The 23,513-nt window shown below is 44.6% G+C and overlaps 1 protein-coding gene across 1 annotated transcript in view; it reads right to left on the minus strand.

Moving 5' to 3' along the window:
• Positions 1 to 23,513, minus strand: part of LOC126419714 (blood vessel epicardial substance-like) — a 123,304-nt gene that overhangs the window by 35,960 nt on the left and 63,831 nt on the right. The window contains exon 7 of the mRNA XM_050086895.1: positions 19,033 to 19,263. Within this exon, the coding sequence (XP_049942852.1) occupies positions 19,033 to 19,263 (231 nt within the window). The remainder of the gene's footprint in view (positions 1 to 19,032; positions 19,264 to 23,513) is intronic.

Raw genomic sequence — 23,513 nt, forward strand, 5'->3', positions numbered from 1 at the left:
TCAGTGTGACTATAGCATGAAATGGGGCTGACCCTGCAATACAAGGCATTTGAAAGAAAAGGAAAAGGCATCGTATGTCGGCCACAGACAAGCCACTGTGGTGGTGTTCTTTGTAACAACATGGACAATAAATGTGTGGTATGACTATAATTGTTGATATAGAAGACTACAGAAGTACAAGACAAGTACAAGTGCAAGTACAAGACAATACTGTCTAACAGATGGTCATATCCAGGAGATTTGCAAGAGTAATAAATGAGGCACTAGCTGGCAGGTGCTAGACATTTGACTGAAGCAGTACAATATGGTAACACATATAGTACTCACAGCATCATGTTTGCAAAACAGGAGATGCTGTGTTGTCATACATACTTTCCTTATCTGTCATCAATGTGCAAATATGAAGTGTCAGTGAAGCGATTAATAAAGACAGTGGAACAAAACAATGTGGACACACTTGAAATTGATGTAATGTGGATATATAAACGTAATTTTCAGCGTGGCTGTGCTGCAGTAGTGCAATATTAAAAAAAAAATTATCCATTTAATGTTCTCCTCGTATGTGTAGGAGAAACACTATTGCTACAAATTGGTGTTAAAACACACACACACACACACACACACACACACACACACACACAGAGAGAGAGAGAGAGAGAGAGAGAGAGAGAGAGAGAGAGAGAGAGAAAGAGAGAGAGAAAATGGTGTAATAAGACCAGCCATACGCTGCAAGATGTGATACCACATCTTATACAACAGTGTCTCGATATCACTGTTAAATAATTAATACTACAGAGAGCCAGATAATAGTATGCATTAGTTACTTACCTATCAGATGGGCTGGTCTAAGTCTGTGCTACACACTTGTTCTTTTGCCTAAGACTTATCATTGCTTATAGGAATTAATCATAATTCGGTAATATCTTTATTTGACGATATTATGTTGAAAAATATGTCTCTACTGCTGATTTAATATGACACATGCACAACGACATTAGCCTACTAGTCATTGACTGGTTTATGTACTGCATCCGATTCGACCAGTAGGCCGAAGGCCTGTATACTATTTCATACTGGAGTGTCCTGACAACATGCAGACTTGTAAAAAGTATTAATCAGCAAGTCAACACTTAAGCAATCAGTGACTTGATAGAAATGTATGTGAGCATTTCCCAGGACAGGCTGAGGCTGGCAAAAAGGCAATTACAGGGTTTCTGCTCCCTAGTCAGTGTGTGTATGTCATATTATCCCAAACAAATACTCTACAATATCATATTCTAACATACAGGTGCCAACAGCTCAGTCTTTCTGCAGTGTGCTCAGCTTTCGAATATCTAATCTAAATGTGCATGGAAGGGTGATGTTTCCTTGTAAGAATGCTTGCAGTCTCGTACTTAGAATGGGTATTTGTGTAAAATCAGCCTCAGTTATAGCAAATTACCAATTGTGGCTCCCATTAATTGGATACTTAACTGTAGAAATGAAAAATGTGATAAATGGTTTGAAAGATGCAGGATGCCGAGGAGGATTACATATGAAACGTGCTACGTCCACTGAGAATTCCAAGTGGTTACATTTGCCACCAATAGATGGCAATGGTGCTATGTTGCCTGCTGAATGGTGCAATATGCCATTCAATTGTATTTATTTCACTTTGCTGCATATCGATTGATATGCAGCAGGTTATGTTTGCGCCCTCACTAATGCTCTCCGAGATGTTTTATCGCCGCCAGTTATCTTGTTACAGCATGGCAGTATCTGTAGGTGGCTCCCTTCAGTCTTATATGTGCATGTGGGATGAGAGTATCGCTGGTAAAATGGAATCGCATCATGCATTCTGAAAATGTTAAACACCTGGATAACAACGAAGAAAAACCTTATTGTTTGAAGTGAAAAACGTGCTGCACAAAAGAAGAGTTGAATGATGGTATTTCATTTTCTTTTTCTGGTGGCAAATGGGTTGTTCACACGAACAGAAGAACAGTTTTTTGTAAGTGGGCACCCTGTGACTCTGAGATTGCCTTGATAGAGAGAAGAAAGTCGGTGATGAAGGTGTTTGTGTCCAGTGACCTATGCAAAATGGTCTAGGAAACAAAGGTTGTTAGATGACATACTCTCTACAAAAAAGCTGAACATTTCAAAAGTTGTCAGTATCACATATAATTCAAAAGATGTAACACATGTAGCAATAAGATAATGTTACACCAAATTGGAAAGGATCTGTAAGGTGCAAATGCTCAAAAAAGTGAAACATGCAAGAAACATTCTATCTGCTACCTTTGAATCTATTTCCTCAACCCAATCAATTACACATGAAAAGAAGAAAGCTTTAAAGGCTATGATACCTTACCTGGAAAAGAATGAGCACAAAGTATATTACATGCGGATCTGTGATAAAAGTGACTAAGAACAGCCAGCCAGTGTGGCCAAGCGGTTCTAGGCGCTTCAGACTGTAAACGCGCGACCGCTATGGTCGCAGGTTCGAATCCTGCCTCGGGCATGGGTGTGTGTGATGTCCTTGGGTTAGTTAGGTTTAAGTTGTTCTAAGTTCTAGGGGACTGATGACCTCAGATGTTAAGTCCCATCGTGCTCTGTGCCATTTGAACTATTTGACTAAGAAGGTAGCACCTACAGTAATTTGTTTGTGTTTTTCACCTTTCATAAATGTTTCTATTTTAATTGCCTTCAGCATAAAACAATGCCAACTGTGTCATGAAACCACCATTAATATATGATAATACACTCCCATTTGTAACATGGAAGAGTTTGAGGAGTAAATATAATAAGACACTCCCATTTGTAACGTGGAAAAGTTTGAGGAGTAAATAATTAAAACACTGCTCTACAGACAGTTTGTTTGTAATAACTTCAGTTCATGAATTTGGCACTTTGGAGCTTTCTACAATGGAGTATCCAATTATGGCAATACTGATTACCATTTTTAAGTGGGATAGCACCATATCACACACAATTAGCGTAGGGGGCTAATATTTTTACAGAACTTACTCTGAGGTCGTTAAATTATAATGTTAAAGTATCTTGCATTAATATGTACTACCATGTTACAGAATGTGATATAACGTCACTAATTTGTACTGTCACAGAGCATTACAAGCTGTAATCCCCTTATTACTCACAGAAGGAACAACACCGACTGAAATTTTTCTGCGAATCAAAACGGCTTACAACGAAAGTGTTATGAACAGAACGAGTATGTTTAAGTGGTATAGTCCACAATTATCCAGAAATCTCTTATACGAGACGCTCGCAGAAAAGCTGGGGCACCACAAGCTGTGTGTAAGATGGGACCCAAAGCAGCTGACAGAGCAGCACAAGAAAAATCGAGTCAGTATCACCTGTGTGTTTCTTGAGCAACTTGAACTGGAATATCAGGGTTTTCTCACCACTATTATGACTGGAAATGAAACATGGGTGGCTCTCTACATGCCTGAGACAACAAGACAGGCATGAGAATGGTGTCACACCTATTCCCCATCTACAAAGAAATTCAGAACTTTGCTTTCTAGCAAAAAAGGATCATATTATCAGTGCTTTGGAATCGAAAAGGCATAATTTTGTTCGAATTTCTACCTCATGGAGAGAATATCAATGCACAGCGGTATGGTAATGTCCTAAAAAACTGAAAAGGAGCATGTGAAGCAAAAGGAGTGGAATACTGACAAGAGGTGTGTGGCTGTTGGATGACAGTGCCTGTCATCACATAGCCTTAAGTCACCAGGGTGGTTTGGATTCTTTTGGTTATAATATGTTATGAACCACCCCAAGTCTACTGACTTGGGCCTTCAGCTTGTCATTTTTTCATCTCCCTGAAAGTATACATGAGTGAAATTAAGTTTTCAACTGACAACCACGTGCAGTAAGGGTTATGAAGTGGGGGAAGGTGCTGGCAGGTGAGTTCTTCGAGGAGGGCATAAGGAAGCCTATGCCACGCCTCACCACTTACACTGAATGACACTGCAGTTATGTGAAAAAATAGTCAACAAGTGTTGTGAAGTGTTGTGAAGTAGGAACACTTTTTCTGAAGAAGTATAAAAATCTAGTAAACTTACCTGCAGGTAGGGTAACTCTCTTCTAACCACAACTTACAGATCACAAATGATGAATCTCCCATATCTGGAATAATGCTAAAATTAATTTATTTTTACAGATACCCACTCTCTGATCCTTTCGCTACAGAGGTAAATTGCCCAAGAATACTGGAGACCACTGGTGATTCGCTGAAAGTATCATGAAGTCAATGTTTCATGATTGGCCGAACACAGAACAGAAGAAGGGAGGGAGTGGAGGTCTGTGACCTTGAATATAACAAGTACAATTGCCTGAGCAGTGCAAGTGCAGTTCCTGTACTGCTGGCATCAGAATGTGCTGATATCATTGGCTCCTGGAATGCTGACACCAAAAGTGCTGAGTGTGGTGTCACTGCCAGACACCACACTTGCTAGGTGGTAGTTTTAAATCGGCCGCGGTCCATTAGTACATGTCGGACCCGCGTGTCGCCACTGTGTGATCGCAGACCGAGCGCCACCACAAGGCAGGTCTCGAGATACGGGAGAGCACTCGCCCCAGTTGTACGGACGACGTAGCTAGCGACTATACTGACGAAGCCTCGCTCCTTTGCCGAGCCGATAGTTAGAATAGTCTTCAGCTAAGTCAATGGCTACGACCTAGCAAGGCGCCATTAGTAACATTGCATGTATCTAAAGAGTCTCACCTGTATCGTCACAATCTCCGGATGTACCAAAAGGATGGATTAAAGTTAAGTATTCCAGAAGCTATGTACTTTTCTTTATAGCATTCATTACGTATCCTGTTTCAGACCTCACGCCATCCTGCTTTAGCTTAGCGCGTGCCTTTCGGCTTCCTCTCATTGTGTCTAGGCTGTCTTGTCTAGACACAACATTTTTGGCGACGAGTCAATGGAAAGGGTCTTGTTCTTTCTAATTGCTTACATTTACTTGTGTCATGGATTCGCCAGATGTACTGTCCGAATTTTATCTCTTGCAGAATCAGCAGATGCAGGCGTTATTGGATGCCCTTGGACAGCTCGTCCAGGGTCAACGTGCACTGCAAAACGATGCGGCAGCCGCCGCTTCACCGCTACCGCAGCCACAACATGCAGTTGCACCCCCATTCTGTAATTTTCACGCAGACGTGGAAACATGGACGGAGTGGTCACGCCAGTTTGGATTTCATCTCGCTGCCTACAGAATTCAAGGTAACGAGCGGCAGCCTTATTTATTGGCGTGTGTAGGGGTGCAAACGTACCGTGTGATAGTGAAATTATTTCCCCGACGCGACGTAGCAACTCTGTCCTACGAAGAAATTTTGTCTGCTTTAGACACCTATTTCAAAGAAACAGTCAATGTCGTTGCAAAAAGGTATACGTTCTTTCGTACAAAACGTACGGCCGGTCAGACTAATAGGGAGTGGGTTGCAACATTGCAAGGCCTTACTCGGGATTGTGCTTTTGAGTGTGAATGTGGACTCCCTTATTCAGATACTATGGTACGTGATGCAATAGCACAGAACGTTTCTGATGTTCGCATATGGGAACAGATTTTGAAACTCGTCAATCCCTCCCTTCACCAAGTGATAGACATATTGGATAGACAAGACACGCTTGACTTTGCTCAGGAATCATTTGCAACTTCGCCAGCCGTGTGTCACATTAACCGGCCCGCCGGGCGCGCTGTACGGACCGATAAACTGCCCTCGCGCATGTCCACGCAGCTGCCGCCACGCTCTAAACCAGGTGTGCCGCGCCAGTATACTAATGCAGTGAAATCATGCCCGTGGTGTGCTACTAGACATTCGCGTGAAAATTGCCCGTCACGCCAAGCTATTTGCTTTTTCTGTAATAAGACAGGACATATTCAAAGTATTTGCCAGAAAAAGCTCAGATCAGACACTCTTAATCATTCCAGGCCCTTTGCTTCGCGCCGGAATCGAACCCAGGACACTCAGGCTCGTGGACCTTCGCCCATGGACATTCATGTAGTTAATTCCACCCCGCCCAGTGCCCCTTTCTCTAACACTGACTGTGTTCATCCCACAAAAAGTGTGCGTCGACGTCGCCGGAAATCACGTCAATTAGCAAGTGATGCTATTCCTGTATCAGTTCAAATTGCACGAGACAGTCGCTCTTGTCGTCAGCAGGACAATAAACTTTTTGTGGATTTGGACTTTAATGGCAAGGTCATACCATTCCAGCTCGATACCGGAGCTGCTGTTTCATTGATCAATCACGACACGTACAAACAACTGGGCAAACCTCCGTTGCATGCCACACATGTTAAGTTACATAGTTATTCAGGTCAGAATATCCCTGTGTTAGGACAGTGCACTCTTCTTGCAACATACAAGGGACAAACAAAACTTGTGTCATTTTACGTTCTTCGTTCTTCTACTGCAGTGAACTTGTTTGGTTTAGATTTATTTCAGTTGTTTAACATGTCTATAGTAAATCAGGTCCTATCAGTGAATCAGACTGTGCCTTCAGACAGTGTTTCTCGTCTGTGTGAAGAATTTGCAGACATTTTTGCACCGGGCTTAGGTTGCGCTCAGAACTATGAAGCACATTTGGAACTGAAAGTCAATGCGCAACCAAAATTTTTCAGAGCGCGCAATGTTCCCCACGCATTGCGTGATGAGGTCGCAAGAACATTAAACGATTTAGAATCACAAGGAGTAATTGAACGTGTGCAGGCTTCTCTCTGGGCCTCACCCTTAGTAATTTTGCCAAAACCTTCCAGAAAACTGAGACTTTGTGTGGACTTCAAGGCAACAGTGAATCCACAACTAGTGATTGCAACTTATCCTTTACCCAACCCGGAAGATCTTTTTGATAAACTGTGCCCGGGTCAATATTTTTCAAAGTTGGACCTAGCAGATGCGTACTTGCAAATACCAGTGGACGAGGATTCCCAGCGCGTGTTGGTGGTTAACATGCATCTTGGTTTGTACCGATTCAAAAGACTGCCATTCGGGTGTGCATCCGCCCCTGCATTGTTTCAGCAATATTTACAAACTGTTTGTGAGTCGGTCCCTACTGCTGCGAACTATCTGGACGATATTGTGATGTCCGGAAAGACAGCAGACGAACATTTAGAACATCTCCGAACATTATTTCAAGTATTGCGACAAAATGGTCTTCGCTTGCGGAAGGACAAATGTGTGTTTTTTGCTCGTGACTTACCATATCTGGGACATGTCACAAATGCACAAGGCATACATCCCAGTCCAGAGCACCTCCGTGCCATACAAGACTTGCCTTCGCCGCAGAATTTGAAGCAGCTACAGAGTGTGTTGGGAAAAATTAACTACTATGCCAACTTTATCCCGCATGCCTCTTCCATTTCAGCTCCGCTTCATCGCTTACGCCGTAAAGGTGTTCCGTTCGTCTGGACGACGGAATGCGAAGGCGCCTTTCGCCAGTTGAAATCGGCGTTGCTTTCAAATACTTGCCTTACGCCATTCGATCCCCAGAAACCCCCTTTTCTTGATGGTAGATGCATCGGATTTCGGGATCGGTGCTATGCTTGCGCACAGAGATGGATCGCATGATCGCCCTATTGCCTTTGCGTCCAAATTGCTCTCGTCTGCGCAAAGAAATTATTCACAGATAGAGAACGAAGCTTTGGCTCTCGTGTTTGGTGTTACTAAGTTCCATGATTTCTTGTATGGTCGTCACTTTACCATCATCACAGACCACAAACCTTTGACGTCGCTTTTTCATCCGAACAAGCCTGTACCTCCGCGTACAGCGCAGAAATTCATTCGCTGGTCTATTTTCCTCTCGCAGTACCGCTACGATATCTTGTATCAGTCCACTGCTAAGCACGGAAACGCCGATGCGTTGTCCCATTTGCCTGTTGCTGAGGATAGAGCATTCGATTCTTCCGAACTTGCTTGCATGTTCATTGATTCGGAAACCGATGAAGTGGTCGCATCGTTTCCGATTGATTTTCGTCGTGTAGCTACAGCCACAGCTGCTGAGCCGGTCCTTGCTACCGTTTTGCGTTTTGTTGCTACGCAATGGCCTTTGTCAAAGTCTCGGATCGAGGATCCGTTGGTTCGCCGATTTTTTGCTCACAAGGAGAGACTTTTTGTTCGACGTGGTGTTTTGTTGTTGCGTTCTGATAATGATCAGTCCAGAGTCGTGGTCCCACGTTCGTTACAGTCCTCTGTCTTACGGCTTCTTCACCAAGGACATTGGGGTATAGTGCGAACGAAACAACTTGCTCGTCAGCATTATACTTGGTTCGGAATCGATGCTGCGATTACGAATATGTGCTCCTCTTGCATGGCGTGTGCCGAACAACAATCCGCAGCGCCGCGGAAAGTCTTTGCATGGCCACAAGCCACTTCCCCTTGGCAACGCTTGCACATTGATTTTGCTGGTCCATTCTGGAATGCTTGATGGTTGGTTCTGGTAGATGCCTTCAGTAATTTTCCTTTTGTTGTCCGGATGTCTTCCACGACGTCACCTGCCACCATCCAAGCGTTGTCTGCTATCTTTTGCATTGAAGGTCTTCCGCAGACTATTGTTTCCGACAATGGCCCACAATTCATGTCCGCAAAATTTCAGTCATTCTGCCAGGCCAATGGTATTCAACATCTGACATCCGCGCCGTTTTCGCCTCAGTCAAACGGTGCCGCTGAACCATTGGTCCGGACTTTCAAGTCACAGATGTTGAAGTTGAAAGAGTTGCATTCTCAGGAGGACGCGTTGTTGCTCTTTTTGTCATCGTATCGCTCTCAGCCCCGAGATGGTCGCTCGCCGGCTGAGTTGCTCCACGGTCGTCCTCATCGAACCCTGATGTCTTTGCTGCACCCGCCGCATCAGGTTCCTGTGCAACGGCAGACTTCTGCTTTTGCTCCAGGCGACGTTGTATTCTACCGCAACTATCGAGGTTCACGGCGTTGGCTCGCAGGGCGCATTCTTCGCTGCCTCGGCCGCGCGATGCATTTGGTTTTGGGGGCCTCTGCTGAGGTGCGTCGGCATCTCAATCAGCTGCGCCTCTGTCGTCGCACGGGTTCTGCCGCTCCCTGTCTGCTTTCAGCGACGGTGCCGTCCGGTCAGCGCCCTGGGGACCCATCTACTGGCTCGCCTCATCCCCAGGTGTTACCGACGATGCCTTCCATTTTGCCCCATGGCGACGCGCAGCCGCCGCCTCCGCCACCGCCGCCTGTCCTCCAGCCGGCGCCGCCCGCAGTGGACGCTTCGCTGCAGCCGCCAAGCGCCTCCCTGGGACACGCGCCGTCGATCGCTTCCCGTGACCAGCTGTCCTCCGCCATGGAACTCTTGCCCGCTCCAGACCACATGACGTCAACGCGCGTCGGATACCCCGACGCAATGGAGGTCGACCCTTCGGCCCCTCCTGTCTCTTTACGGGCGCATACGCCGCATGTTGACGTGCACCATGGACTAGGTTTTCAGGCGTTTCCTAGCTCCCCTCGGACCGAATGGCCGGGTGCGGGTGGCATAGCCTCGCCTGTTGCTAGGCTCCCCACCTCATCGCATACGTCAACATGTCCTCCCCACGGCGGGCGGAAGCCTTATAACACGACCGTTCGCCGATTTGCGGGGGAGGAATGTGGTGTCACCGCCAGACACCACACTTGCTAGGTTGTAGTTTTAAATCGGCCGCGGTCCATTAGTACATGTCGGACCCGCATGTCGCCACTGTGTGATCGCAGACCGAGCGCCACCACAACGCAGGTCTCGAGATACGGGAGAGCACTCGCCCCAGTTGTACGGACGACGTAGCTAGCAACTATACTGACGAAGCCTCGCTCCTTTGCCGAGCCGATAGTTAGAATAGCCTTCAGCTAAGTCAATGGCTACGACTTAGCAAGGCGCCATTAGTAACATTGCATGTATCTAAAGAGTCTCACTTGTATCGCCACAATCTCCAGATGTACCAAAAGGATGGATTAAAGTTAAGTATTCCAGAAGCTACGTACTTTTCTTTATAGAATTCATTACGTATCCTGTTTCAGACCTCACGCCATCCTGCTTTAGCTTAGCGCGCGCCTTTCGGCTTCCTCTCATTGTGTCTAGGCTGTCTTGTCTAGACACAACACTGAGATCAGCTATTTTTGGACCAGAGCCCACATCGCTGCACTACTAAGAGCTTGCACCATTTTCCATTATCGAATGCTTTTCCTAGGTGAATAAATCTCATGAAACTCGTAGAGCTGATATATTGTGCTACCTAGCCAAGGGGAAGTGGAGACGAAGTAGTAACGAGTCCAACCCTCTGACAAAGGGAGAGTGGCTCAACAAAATTTAATCAACATTTTTGATAACAATTACAGCTTTGTCTTTAGATTACAAGTCGACTGATACAAGTCACGGGCTTATTGGTACAGTAGTTACCAAATTGCGTTTCTTAATTGTCGTTTAAATCATATCAAGTGAATTTTCCCTGGCTATTAGGAACCTCCATAGGGTTGCCTAAAAGCATGACTGCTGGCTGAGGAAGAGGTTATAGGTTTCTATGATGTCCTTTAACTATTATTGAATTGGTACAATATGGCGTACTACTAGAAGGTTAAAGTAACCGTTAGTTCGAATTTCAGTTCTTCTTTGCCAGCAGTGGAGGGACACACAATCCGATTGCCGTTTTTGCGTAAGACCCGCTATTTCAGTTGTCCCACCTGCGGGGGTGCCGACACTGCCTTCATGGGCCGGAACATATGCGCAGGAGGCGCACCTTATGGGTTGGACACGGTGCTCCTCTTGCTGTTGGAGCTAGACAGTGTCGATGGGTGTTGCGACACAAAAGTGATGGGAGACGCTCTCAACAGCCCGTTCAAAGCCAGTTTCTAGCAGGTGCAAGTTCATGACAATCGTCGATGAGTGAGCCGCCGCCATCACGCACAAATGTGCAGGCTGGTTACACTGGTGGCTGACACTGATCGCACAACACAATACGGCATGGACAGCAATCAATTTACTTTTGCTAATTGGTAATAATTCTGACCCGATGCCATAACTTGTACACCAAATGGTTGGTGTAGCAATCGTGTCATGTTCCTGTAAAATCAATCTCAGCCAGCCCTGCCGGTCTCGTCAATTCTGATGACTGTTACAATTGCAAGAAATGAGCCCTCGGTCACTATTTTTAGGCTTAATTAACCTGGTTTCGACACTATTAGAAGTAGTGGCAACATGACTGTTACTATTTCGGCTTTCTCTCGGCACACACTCTCTTAAATCAGATTTTGGACAATTCATCATTTTGTCCATAATTTTTAATATTTTATTATTATTGTGTCTTAACCTGTAGTAACGAGTGGCACAGCAGGCAGATTGATGAACAGGGCGAGACATTAGAAGACTCAGAACCGAAATTAGATCTCATTGTCTTAAATCTAGGTCAGCTGAGTACATTCGATGAATGGGCAGGTGTAGCCACTACCGCACAACGAAGAGCCAAAGAAATCGACACACCTGCCTAATATTGTGTAGGGCCCCTACAAGCACGCTTAAGTGCTGCAACATGACATGGCACGGACTCAACTAATGGCTGTCCATAGCTCTGTAAGAGTAGGAGAGGGTGGAGATATCTTTTGAACAGGACGTTTCAAGACATCCCAGATATGCTCAATAACGTTCATGTGTGGAGAGTTTGGTGGCCAGCGGAAGCGTTAAAACTCAGAAGAGACTTCCTGAAGCCACTCTGTGATAATTATGGATGTGTGGGGTGTCGCATTGTCCTGCTGGAATTGTCCAAGTCTGTCGGAATGCACAATGGACATGAATGGATGCAGGTGATCAGACAGGATGCTTATGTATGTATCACCTGTAGGAGTAGACGTATCAGGGGTTCTATGTCACTCCAACTGCACACGCCTCACACCATTACAGTGCCACCACCAGCTTGAACAGTCCCCTACTGACATGCAGGGTCCATGGATTCATGAGGTTATCTCCATACCTGTACACGTCCATCTGCTCGACACAATTTGAAACGAGACTCGTCCGACCAGGCAACATGTTTCCAGTCGACATCAGTGTTGACAGGCCCAGGCAAGGCATAAAGCTTTGTGTCGTGCAGTCAGCAAGGGTACACGAGTCGGCCGTCGGCTCAGAAAGCCATATCAATGATGTTTCATTGAATGGCCGCAGCAATGTCGGAGATTTGATGTTTTATCGGATTCCTGATATTCATGGCACACTCATGAAATGGTCATACGGCAAAATCCCCACTTCATCACTACCTCGGAGGTGCTGTGTCGCATCGCTAGTGCGCTGTCTATAACACCACGTTCTAAATCACTTGAATCTTGATAACCTGCCGTTGTAGCAGTAGTAACCAATCTCACAACTGCGCCAGACACTTGTTGTCTTATATAGGCGTTGCCGACAGTAGCACCATATCCTGCTTGTGTACGTATCTCCTAATTTGAATATGTATGCCTATACCAGTTCCTTTGGCACTTCAGTGCAGATGTCAGTTTAGCATACCACATGGCAGCAGCTAAGCTTAATAGTTGGCAAGTGATCCAGTACCTAAGGCTATTGTCGTCGAACGGGGAAATAACACATGGAGACAGGCAGAGGAAGGCAGGATTGGGTTAGACATCAGGAAAGAGGATTGGGATGGCTTTGTTACCTACATTGCAGAATTTTCAATGGAATCGCTTCCGGTAAATGTAGGCTTGGGTGTGCAGCTACTAACTGAACTCTTGGAAAGGTCATAGGACATTTATATTCCTCAGAATACATTTCCGAGCCTTCTAATGTCTCGCCCTGTTCGCCACTCTGCCTGCTGTGCCACTCGTCTTACTACAGGTTAAGACACAATAATAATCAAATACTAAAAATTATGGACAAAATGATGAATTGTGCAAAATGTGATTTAAGAGAGTGTGTGCCGAGAGGTGTCCGACACAGCCATGTTGCCACTGCGAGTCAGGCTACAGTCCCTTGGAGTCCAGAACTTTCTGCACTGAGGTGAATGGTAAGATCGAGAAGTAGAGCTTATCAATGTGCCCTAGGGCAATCAGAGCGCACTGCTAGGCTCCATGAATATGGGGTAGTTGAGATGTACTGCAAAACATTGCTTCAGGGAACTAAAAGAATACAATGGGAGAAATTTCTGAAAAGGCAAGTGAAACTTGACATATGGGTAAGACTGTATAAATTACTGACTGAAAAGGTTAAGAGATCTATTATCATATCGACATTTAGTAAGGAAGATGGCTCAATGACAATTAGTTAGAAGGAGTCAGCAGAATATCTGCTAACTGCCCTACTTCCTGATGACAACAAAAATGTTTTGAATTGCTCTAAGCACTATGGGACTTAACATCTGAGGTCATCAGTCCCCTAGAGTAAGAACTACTTAAAGCTAACATCACACACCTCCATGCCCGAGGCAGCATTCGAGCCTGTGACAGTAGCAGCAGCATGGTTCCGTACTGAAGCGCCTAACCGCTCGGCCACAGCGGCCGGCTGCTGATGATAAGACAGACACAGGTATTGAAATACATGCAAAACTAAGAAGTGAACTACATAACAAATACAACAGTCAGACATTGATAATACCTTTCACTCAAGAAGAACTTGCTGTCGCAATTTCCAGTCGGAATACTGGAAAGGCACCTGGTCCTGACGGTCTCAATCCAGAGGTTGCGGAGATGGTAGGTGGAGTAATAGTCCATATTGGACATCATTACCAAGCTAGGCATTGCATGTGATGACGTAAGCTGCTGCCAGCACACCGATTGGCAAAGATGAAGCGGCTGTCTCGAGAGAGGCCAGGGACACACTGACAAGCAACACGCCACCAATGGCATCTTGGCAGCATGTGTTTAGACCTCAGCCACTGACCGGAGGGCCTCACTCATTCACTCACTGACCCACTCATCCAGTTTGGCGTCTGTCAGCATACTCGCAGAGTGGGATTAGTCTGACAAAGGCTATGACAGTACATAGTGACCTGATTAGTGATTGTAGCGTGATTAGCAGTGAGACTAAATTTTTTAACAGCAAGATAACTAACTGTTGTTTATATCAGTCTGCAAGAGGACTATTACTAATGAGCTTGTACCACAGCTTCCTGGTCATGTAAATAAAGAACCGTATTAATACACGTGTGCATTTGTATTGTAGAAAGATGATACTGCCCACCCATAATAACATCCTCTGCCTTGCTTCCTTACGGTACAAGACTCTCCCGGCGATTTGGAAAGCAGCTAGAGCGGAAATGATTAAAAAGGGAAAGGATAAAGATCCAGCACCATCGAAAAGCTATAGAACTATTGGCCAAAGTTCAGAAACGTCTGCCCTGCGATTTATTGCACGCGCACAGGGAGCTGTTGCGTCTAAGCCAGAGTCAATGTGGATTCAGAAAAGTGATGTCTATAAACGTTGCGGTTAATAGAGGTCTTCAGATTATAGAAAATTCGACATCGAAGTATTCACTCGCGCTTATGATTGACATCGCAGGCGCATACGACAATCTTTGGTGGTCTGAGATGTTCGCACGCTTTCGAGGTCACATGGTCCCCAAATGCCTGTATAAGATCTATGTAGATTACTGCAGTGGACATAGCGTCCAGTGGCTTGTGGGGCAGAGCAAGGTAAAATGTGTTATTCAGAAAGCGGCTTCAAGGTCCACTGTACTGGGATATTTGTATCGAACCCCTGTTACATCTGTTGAAGGGGATAGATGCTATTGAAGGTATTATCACATACGCAAATGGCATCCTAGTAGTTGTGTCTGCAGACTCCAGGGCGAGAACTGAGAAAAAGGCGAATGATGTGCTTGCTGAGATGCAGCACCGGTGCAAGAGCAACAAACTGTCTATAGCTGCTCATCAATCCACATACATACCTCTCAATTGAAGACTTTCTCTCGCCATCAATCCTTCCTTGACACTTGACGGAATGTCCGTGAAACACAGCACTGTTTGTAGATGTTTAGGCGTTCTATTGATTGGCGACTCCATAGAGTGCTGTGTGCACAACGACCATATACGTAAAATTAGTAGGAAGGTCAGCGTTGGCCGTAATATTGATGGTTTATTGACAGCAAAATCGATTTTCAATCACCTAGTGATCATCTTCAGTGCTATGGTGTACAAATTAAACTCATAGGCACTGGTGTTGAGTTGTGATCGTTTCATAGCTTTCGTTACTGATAATAAATTGACACCAGTGCCTATGCGTTTAATTTGTACACCACAGCACTGAAGATGATCACTATGTGATTTAAAATCGATTTTGCTGTCAATAAACCATCAATATTACGGCCAACGCTGACCTTCCTTCTAATTTACGCGTTATTTTAGGCGAGAAAAGACACTTTTTGAAACAGGTAAAGTGTGTTATTCAGAAAGCGGCTAAATTTAAGACAGCCCATGCTAGCACTGCTCACTATAAATTATCATTGCATGTGCTGCGGCCATACCACGAAGCTATCTTCAACGCCATTGCGGGCTTCGCTGCTAGCATCTGTGCGCATTGCCTTGGACTGGGCAGCTACAAAACAGCACTGCGACAAAGTCAGCGGAGCGCACTGCTGAGACTCACTCAGCAGTGCCTGTCGCATTACACCTGCTGAGACGGTTTACTGGTAGTCCCTCGGAATATGTCCGAAGGATGTCGTGGCACTTTACAGGACAACCCTCTATAGGTTGGGGCGTGAGCAATATGATCGTGTGTATGAGGTCTCAGGAAGGTATATTACTGATAAAAGACGTTAACGAGTCTTTAGTTAGACGAATGGTTGTAGAACTGGGACACTAGTAGCACCACGAGGTGGGTATACAGCATATTCACAAGCATCAGGAAGAGGCCCAGACTGAGCGACGTTGCCCCTACTCGAGGTGTGATGCATTTACAAACAGATCTAGGCCCATATCGCAAACATTTGCATCGAGTGGGACGTAGTAATACACCAGTCTGTGAATGTGGAGAGGATGGTTCCACTGATCGTGTCATTCTCAGATGCTCTCTTTTGCAGGTAGAGAGAGACTGTTGATAATTAGACTGCGATCTGCAAACAATTGTAAGTGACCAAAACTTGTGGACTATGTTTGGAGATCGAATATCTAAAAGGCAACTGCTTAACTTTCACTCTGTACGATAAAGTGTACCCTCTGAATAGCAAAATAATGTCAACAGGTCACAAGAACCGTTCCTCAATTATAGAAGATGATAGCCACATATAAACTTAATAAGAGAAACTTTAAACACGAAAATTAGAACAAAATAGAAATAAAATAAAAAGAAAAGAAAGAATGCTATTGCCACCCTCACAGGTATGCATTGACGAGGCACACGCATACCAGTGCGGGTGTTGTAGAATATCGTTGCAACAATAGGTTTAGAAGTGGGTATAGTTGTAGTTACTCGGCAAACCTCGAGTTATTCCGAGACTGCCAGTAACATATCTAGTAGTATAAGATGGAAGTTCTTCGGTTGGGATTTGAGTTAGTTTCCTTTTTTACGTTATGTTTTTATTCATTCCTGTTTTCAAATGTTCTGTTTTATTTCTACATTAACATCACTAATAGTTGCTGTGAACATGATTTACTACTATATACTTGATACAAAACATTGTATGTCACCACGATCATTGAATATGTACGACCTATTTAGAATTTCCAGATAATTCGTAGCCATGATCTGAATTAAGGTGAACTGAAGTGAGACGAGTTCTCGCCAGTTTCTTAACTTTGTTGGTGAGTACTGACTTTCATATACCTGTAACAGCGTACTTGTTGCCTTGAGACGATATACGGGGTGTTCGGAACTTCTATGACTTGCAGAGGGGAGTGAGTACATTTGAAGTAGGAACCCATGTCCGGAAACGTAGTGTTTCTATTCTACGAGAGTTTCAGTTCAGATGTTTAACTCACCCACTTCTGCTTGAGAAACTGCTTTACGAGTGACACAGTGCTGTTACTGGATAGCAATTCGAAAGGAAACATAACGAAACATCCATTTATCACTTAAGTACATTTGTTTATATTAACGCTTAAACATCACGTGTTTACATTATTCCAAAACAAAAAAGAACCCTGCATACTGTACTACAGAACAGTACGGATGCATTAAATGGCTCGGTGTGGGGGCACCAATGTTGTTAGCAGACAGTATACGTATGAAGCATATTCTAGTACACGCTCTGCAACGGACATGGATTCTCTTCAATTTCTAGTGCAGCGGCCAGAACTCGTGCCAGCAGATCTTCCTCCGGCACTTCTGGAGTCTCGTAAATTGAACTTTGCATACGAGTATACAAGAAGTAGTCCACAGGAATTACATCCTGCGGTCGCGGCGATCACTGGTTGACCACTCCAGCCTATTCATCTTTAGCCATATCGTCGGTAGAGATGTCTCCGAACCACACGTGAGAACTGAGATCGTGCACCATGACGCTGAAACCACATTTTCTCACGGAGACTCAGTGGAACATCAAGTTGTCAAGCTGAGTGCATACCAGGACAAACAACTCTGAGGCTTTTCTCTTTCCCTCAGCAGATGTGGACATGTTAACGTCTGAACTGAAATCGTCGTAGAACGGAGACGGTCTGTTTCCGGACTTGGGTTCGTCCTCAGAATATTATGTAGTGACTCCTCACTACAGATGCTAGAAGTTTGTAAAAGGAATTATCGAACACCGTATGGGCAACATCGTACTGGATCTGTCCGTCTGTTTTTTTGGTCTGTGGTGTCCCCTGTTGTGTTTTTCCGTATCATTTAATTACAGAAACAACCGCTAGACATGATTTTTAGCGGATTCCTTTTACTAGTCATATGGATGACTTCACACTTTTCACGATTTAGTCAATACCACGTATTGGACCATACAGGTATCTTGTCGCAATTTGTTCTGATCATCTGATAGCTTTACAAGACAGTGAATGACAGGATCACCTGCAAACAGTCTAAGAGGGTTGCTCAGATCGTCTCCTCAATCGTTTATGTAGATCAGGAACACCGTGAGGCATACAACACTTCATCGGGGAAAGTCACAGAGCGCGTATTGCAACTAGGACGCTTAATCTTTCTGAAAATATTGGGAGGCCGAATTATCGATATTTAGGAATATCGTTATAGCAACCGGATTTATCGATAAAAGATATCGATAAATCGGGTTATCGGCGAAAAAGTATTGCCCTAACGCTCTTTAAAAATGTCGGCTGCACGTTCTAAATATACTGCTAGTTTTACAGCCGTGTATTTGAGAAGTTATTTATTACTAGATATTCCATACATCAATAAGCTAGCATCATTCTTATGTGCCATATCGCTAGAATCGAAAGGAAAACGATGCACGTTCACGCTTACCGACAACTACTTTTCAAAAAATGCCAGCTGCATGTAAGTGGCACAATAAAAGTGTACGATGGATCCGTCGTTCGGCTTCGTCACATTACCCGGGAAACTCCATGTCGGCTCGCCCGTTTTTTTTTTTTTTTTCATTTCTGCAAACGCCAGCGAGCTAGCAGTTTTAGTGTCAAAATTGCGTGATGAAGCTAAGCGTTGCAGTTTCTGTTGGTAGTGCCGAGCACCGATGACATCAGCATTTCCCCTCACACGTCTCTGCCCACTGCAAAGAGCAATGTTGTCACTCACATTTATGTTCATCATTTTGAGCGACTGTTTTTGAAGAATGTCGATGTGAAGAAACAGTACACTAGTTGCGATAAAAATTGTTTTTAACGGAACTGGTATGCTACTTCTTCACACCGAAAATACTGTTATTCCATTCACATTGCAACTCCCTCAGGAGCAAATCGTACTTCCTGTTTGTGCCACCTACACTTGCTCCACATAGTCAAAGCGAAAGGCTGGACGTGAGACTCCTTGACACACTGAAAGTAAAATTATGTTGTGCAACAATTTTAAAAGAACAATTTCAAATATTTACTGACAATGACGAAAGAAACTTTAATTTAAAGTGAAAATGGCAGGTGATATCGATATATCGGGGAATACATATCGATGTATTTAGTGAGGAAGACGAGTACTTGGTGTGTACTCACGGTCGGAGCCCGAGTTGGAGGAGGCGCGGCGCTGCTGCCAGGCGAGCGAGCGCACGTGGCCCCTGGCGCCGGTGTGCACGGCGTCGACGCTGAGCGAGCGCGCCATCGCGCGGCGCCAGTGGTCGGCGGCGCGCGACGCCCGCAGCGCGCCCTGGCGGGCCTCCGCCTCGGCGGCGCTCGCCGCGTTCAGCTGCTCGTTCAGCGCGTACAGCTTCTGCGTGATGTCCTTGCCTGCGCACACGCGCCGCCCGTCACCCCACGCGCGCTCTCTCTCTCTCTCACCCCGTTCTAAGTTGCTTACGAGGGAGCCTCCCCATCGCACCCCCCTCAGATTTAGTTATAAGTTGGCACAGTGGATAGGCCTCGAAAAACTCAACACAGATCAATCGAGAAAACGGGAAGAAGTTGTGTGCAACTATGAAAAAAATTAGTAAAATATACAAACTGAGCAGTCCATACGCAAGATAAGCAACATCGAGGATTATGTGAGCTCCGGAGTGCCGTGGTCCCGTGGTTAGCGTGAGCAGCTGTTCAAGACTTCCCTCGAGTGAAAATTTTATTTTCGCAAAGTTACGATCTGTCCGTTCGTTCACTGACGTCTCTGTTCACTGTAATAAGTTTAGTGTCTGTGTTTTGCGACCGCACCGCAAAACCGTGCGATTAGTAGACGAAAGGACGTGCCTCTCCAATGGGAACTGAAAACATTCGATCGTAAGGTCACACGTCAACCGATTCCTCCACTGAAAAACACGTCTGATATATTCTACACGACACTGGTGACGGCATGTGCGTCACATGACAGGAATATGTCGTCGACCCACCTAACTTGTACACTTGGCGAATGGGTAAAAAGATTCTTCTGCGTTGCCTGATTTAGATTTTCTTGTGGATGTGATAATCACTCCCAAAAAAGTGACGAAAACATAAGAGTTTGTCACATAAACTGCAACAAATGAATGCAACAGTTTCATAGTCGCACAGTTTCCCCTGTGCTCTGTCAAAACATATGTTTTTAACGTTTTCAAATTTTTCCGTGTGTACACCGTCAAATACTGCGTATCTCCGAGCAAATCTGAACATGTCCTGGTATTTTGGAGAGCGAAGTTGATTATGTGTGAGTGCCTGCACTCTGATAATTGTCTGAAAATAAAAAATTAAAATTTTCACTCGAGGGAAGACTTGAACATAAAAGACCTCACGTTCCGCAGCTGCTCACTCCAACCACGGGACCACGGCGCTCCTGAGCTCACATGCTCCTTCAAGTTAGCTATGTTGCGCATGGACTACTCAGTTTCTACATTTTGCTTATTTTTTTCATAGTTCCACACAACTTCTTCCTGTTTTCTCGATTGATCTGTGTTCGGTTTTTCAAGGCCTATCCACTGTGCCAACTTATAACTAAATCTGAAGGGGTGCAATGGGCAGGTTCCCATGTTAGAACACAGATCACATATAAACCGTGCGTCACGTCCACAGACCACAGCCGCACCATTACTAGACTGGCAACTGTGCAGGTAAAAATAAGAGGAGTTGTCGTGACGTCACAAACTTGAAGCCGACCCAAGTGAAGATCCGCCATGTTAACTGCCCCAAAACATTCGCTTCTGGTGGTTTGATTCCGTGTAGTCGTGAAGTGTCTTAATAAAAAATGCTGGTTTGCATCGCTTACAGGTGAACTAATCGTTCTGATTGTAGTCTAAAGTTTAAGCAAATTACATTTCATTCGTAAGTGGACTTAAGCGCTATTTTCTTATACAGGCTGTTACAAAAAGGTACGGCCAAACTTTCAGGAAACATTCCTCACACACAAAGATAGACAATATGTTACGTGGACATGTGTCCGGAAACGCTTACTTTCCGTGTTAGAGCTCATTTTATTACTTCTCTTCAAATCACATTAATCATGGAATGGAAACACACAGCAACAGAACGTACCAGCGTGACTTCAAACACTTTGTTACAGGAAATGTTCAAAATGTCCTCCGTTAGCGAGGATACATGCATCCAACCTCCGTCGCATGGAATCCCTGATGCGCTGATGCAGCCCTAGAGAATGGCGTATTGTATCACAGCCGTCCACAATACGAGCACGAAGAGTCTCTACATTTGGTACCGGGATTGCATAGACAAGAGCTTTCAAATGCCCCCATAAATGAAAGTCAAGAGGGTTGAGGTCAGGAGAGCGTGGAGACCATGGAACTGGTCCGCCTCTACCAATCCATCGGTCACCGAATCTGTTGTTGAGAAGCGTACGAACACTTCGACTGAAATGTGCAGGAGCTCCATCGTGCATTAACCACATGTTGTGTCGTACTTGTAAAGGCACATGTTCTAGCAGCACAGGTAGAGTATCCCGTATGTAATCATGAAACGTGCTCCATTGACCGTAGGTGGAAGAACATGGGGCCCAATCGAGACATCACCAACAATGCCTGCCCAAACGTTCACAGGAAATCTGTGTTGATGACGTGATTGCACAATTGCGTGCGGATTCTCGTCAGCCCACACATGTTGATTGTGAAAATTGACAATTTGATCACGTTGGAATGAAGCCTCATCCGTAAAGAGAACATTTGCGCTGAAATGAGGATTGACACATTTTTGGATGAACCATTCGCAGAAGTGTACCCGTGGAGGCCAATCAGCTGCTGATAGTGCCTGCACACGCTGTACGTGGTACGGAAACAACTGGTTCTCCCGTAGCACTCTCCATACAGTGACGTGGTCAGTGTTACCTTGTACAGCAGCAACCTCTCTGACGCTGACATTAGGGTTATCGTCAACTGCACGAAGAATTGCCTCGTCCATTGCAAGTGTCCTCGTCGTTCTAGGTCTTCCCCAGTCGCGTTATAGGCTGGAATGTTCCGTGCTCCCTAAGACGCCGATCAATTGCTTCGAACGTCTCCCTGTCGGGACAGCTTCGTTCTGGAAATCTGTCTCGATACAAACGTACCCGTGCTAATCCATACATCAAATGGGCATTTGCCAACTCCGGATTTGTAAACATTGCACTGACTGCAAAACCACGTTCGTGATGAACACTAACCTGTTGATGCTACGTACTGATGTGCTTGATGCTAGTACTGTAGAGCAATGAGTCGCATGTCAACACAAGCACCTTCCTTCAATTGGGCCAACTGGCGGTGAATCGAGGAAGTACAGTACATACTCACGAAACTAAAATGAGCTCTAACATGGAAATTAAGCGTTTCCGGACACCTGTCCACATAACACCTTTTCTTTATTTGTGTGTGAGGAATGTTTCCTGAAAGTTTGGCCGTATCTTTTTGTAACACCCTGTATATACTTGAAATTTTGATGCACTATAAAGTTTTACAGTATGATTTTATTTCTGTAATTTGACTTTAGATATCCTATCAATCCAATGCGAAGAGCTTTCTGGACGTGAGCAATACACTTGGTTTTCATTGTTTGGTTATTCTAAAGTAACTGATAAGTCTTGGCAAGAAATTTCCTGGAAATGGGGACTAATGTTTTAAAATGCAATAATTTAATATAAAGTAATGTAACTACATGTAGTTAATTAAATCGTCATTAAAATGTGTGGAACACCTGTTACAGTGGTTAAATTATAAATACTTAAAGGGTTACATATTTGTTAAAGCAAAGTTCCCTATCTAAGTCCAGGCTTAGATCATTACATCACTCACTGTGCTGTCATATTACCCTGTAAACGGCTGTTATTCGCCACAGCGAATGTCACTTGGTAGGTGCAATTTAAAAACAGAGCAGATGTGTAAACTACAATGGGCCTGACAATCTTAAATTCAGTTTTTTTCCTTCGTAATTTAACGAATCTTTCACTTTGTTGACATGACAGCTGGCTTGTTTATATCATCCATGCATACATCTATGGCACACGAAAGGAAATAAGGTAAGTTTCTTGCAAGCTTGAGCCTTTAAAATTTGCATTTGACTTGAAAATGCAACGAACACAAATCGGTGCCTCTAAACTATCAATCGTTGCTTTTGGAGTTCTGGCTTTATCAGTTATCTACACAAACACAATGAAAGAGAATAGAAATGGATTACGAAAGCACGCTTTTCATAGCATATACTTCTTTTCTCGGTTATTCAAAGTGTACAAACAAAAAGAAACTACAGTACTGAGACCAGAAGCGTCATATTTTCGTGTCGTATTACTGTATCGAATACGAATTGAAGACCAGAAAAACGTTTGAAGTTGCGTTCTTTATGCTGTGTTGTTCACTAAAACAGTGTAACATTTACTATATAAAACAAATATCGCGTGCACACGACAGAAATAACGAACAAGAGGCAATTGTAAACACTCCTCTGCTAATGTTTTGGGGGATCCAAGATGGCGACAGGCCCCGCCCACTGGCTTCAAAACAACGTACAGCGTACGTCTATAGCGCCATCTCCCCTTACTCTACCTCCATGCTGGCAACTGTGTGTACAGTATCACTGGTTTCGGTGAAGCCGGCATTTTAGAATAG

This window comes from Schistocerca serialis, chromosome 9 (genome assembly GCF_023864345.2).
Source record: "Schistocerca serialis cubense isolate TAMUIC-IGC-003099 chromosome 9, iqSchSeri2.2, whole genome shotgun sequence".
NCBI classification, from domain to species: Eukaryota; Metazoa; Arthropoda; class Insecta; order Orthoptera; family Acrididae; genus Schistocerca; species Schistocerca serialis.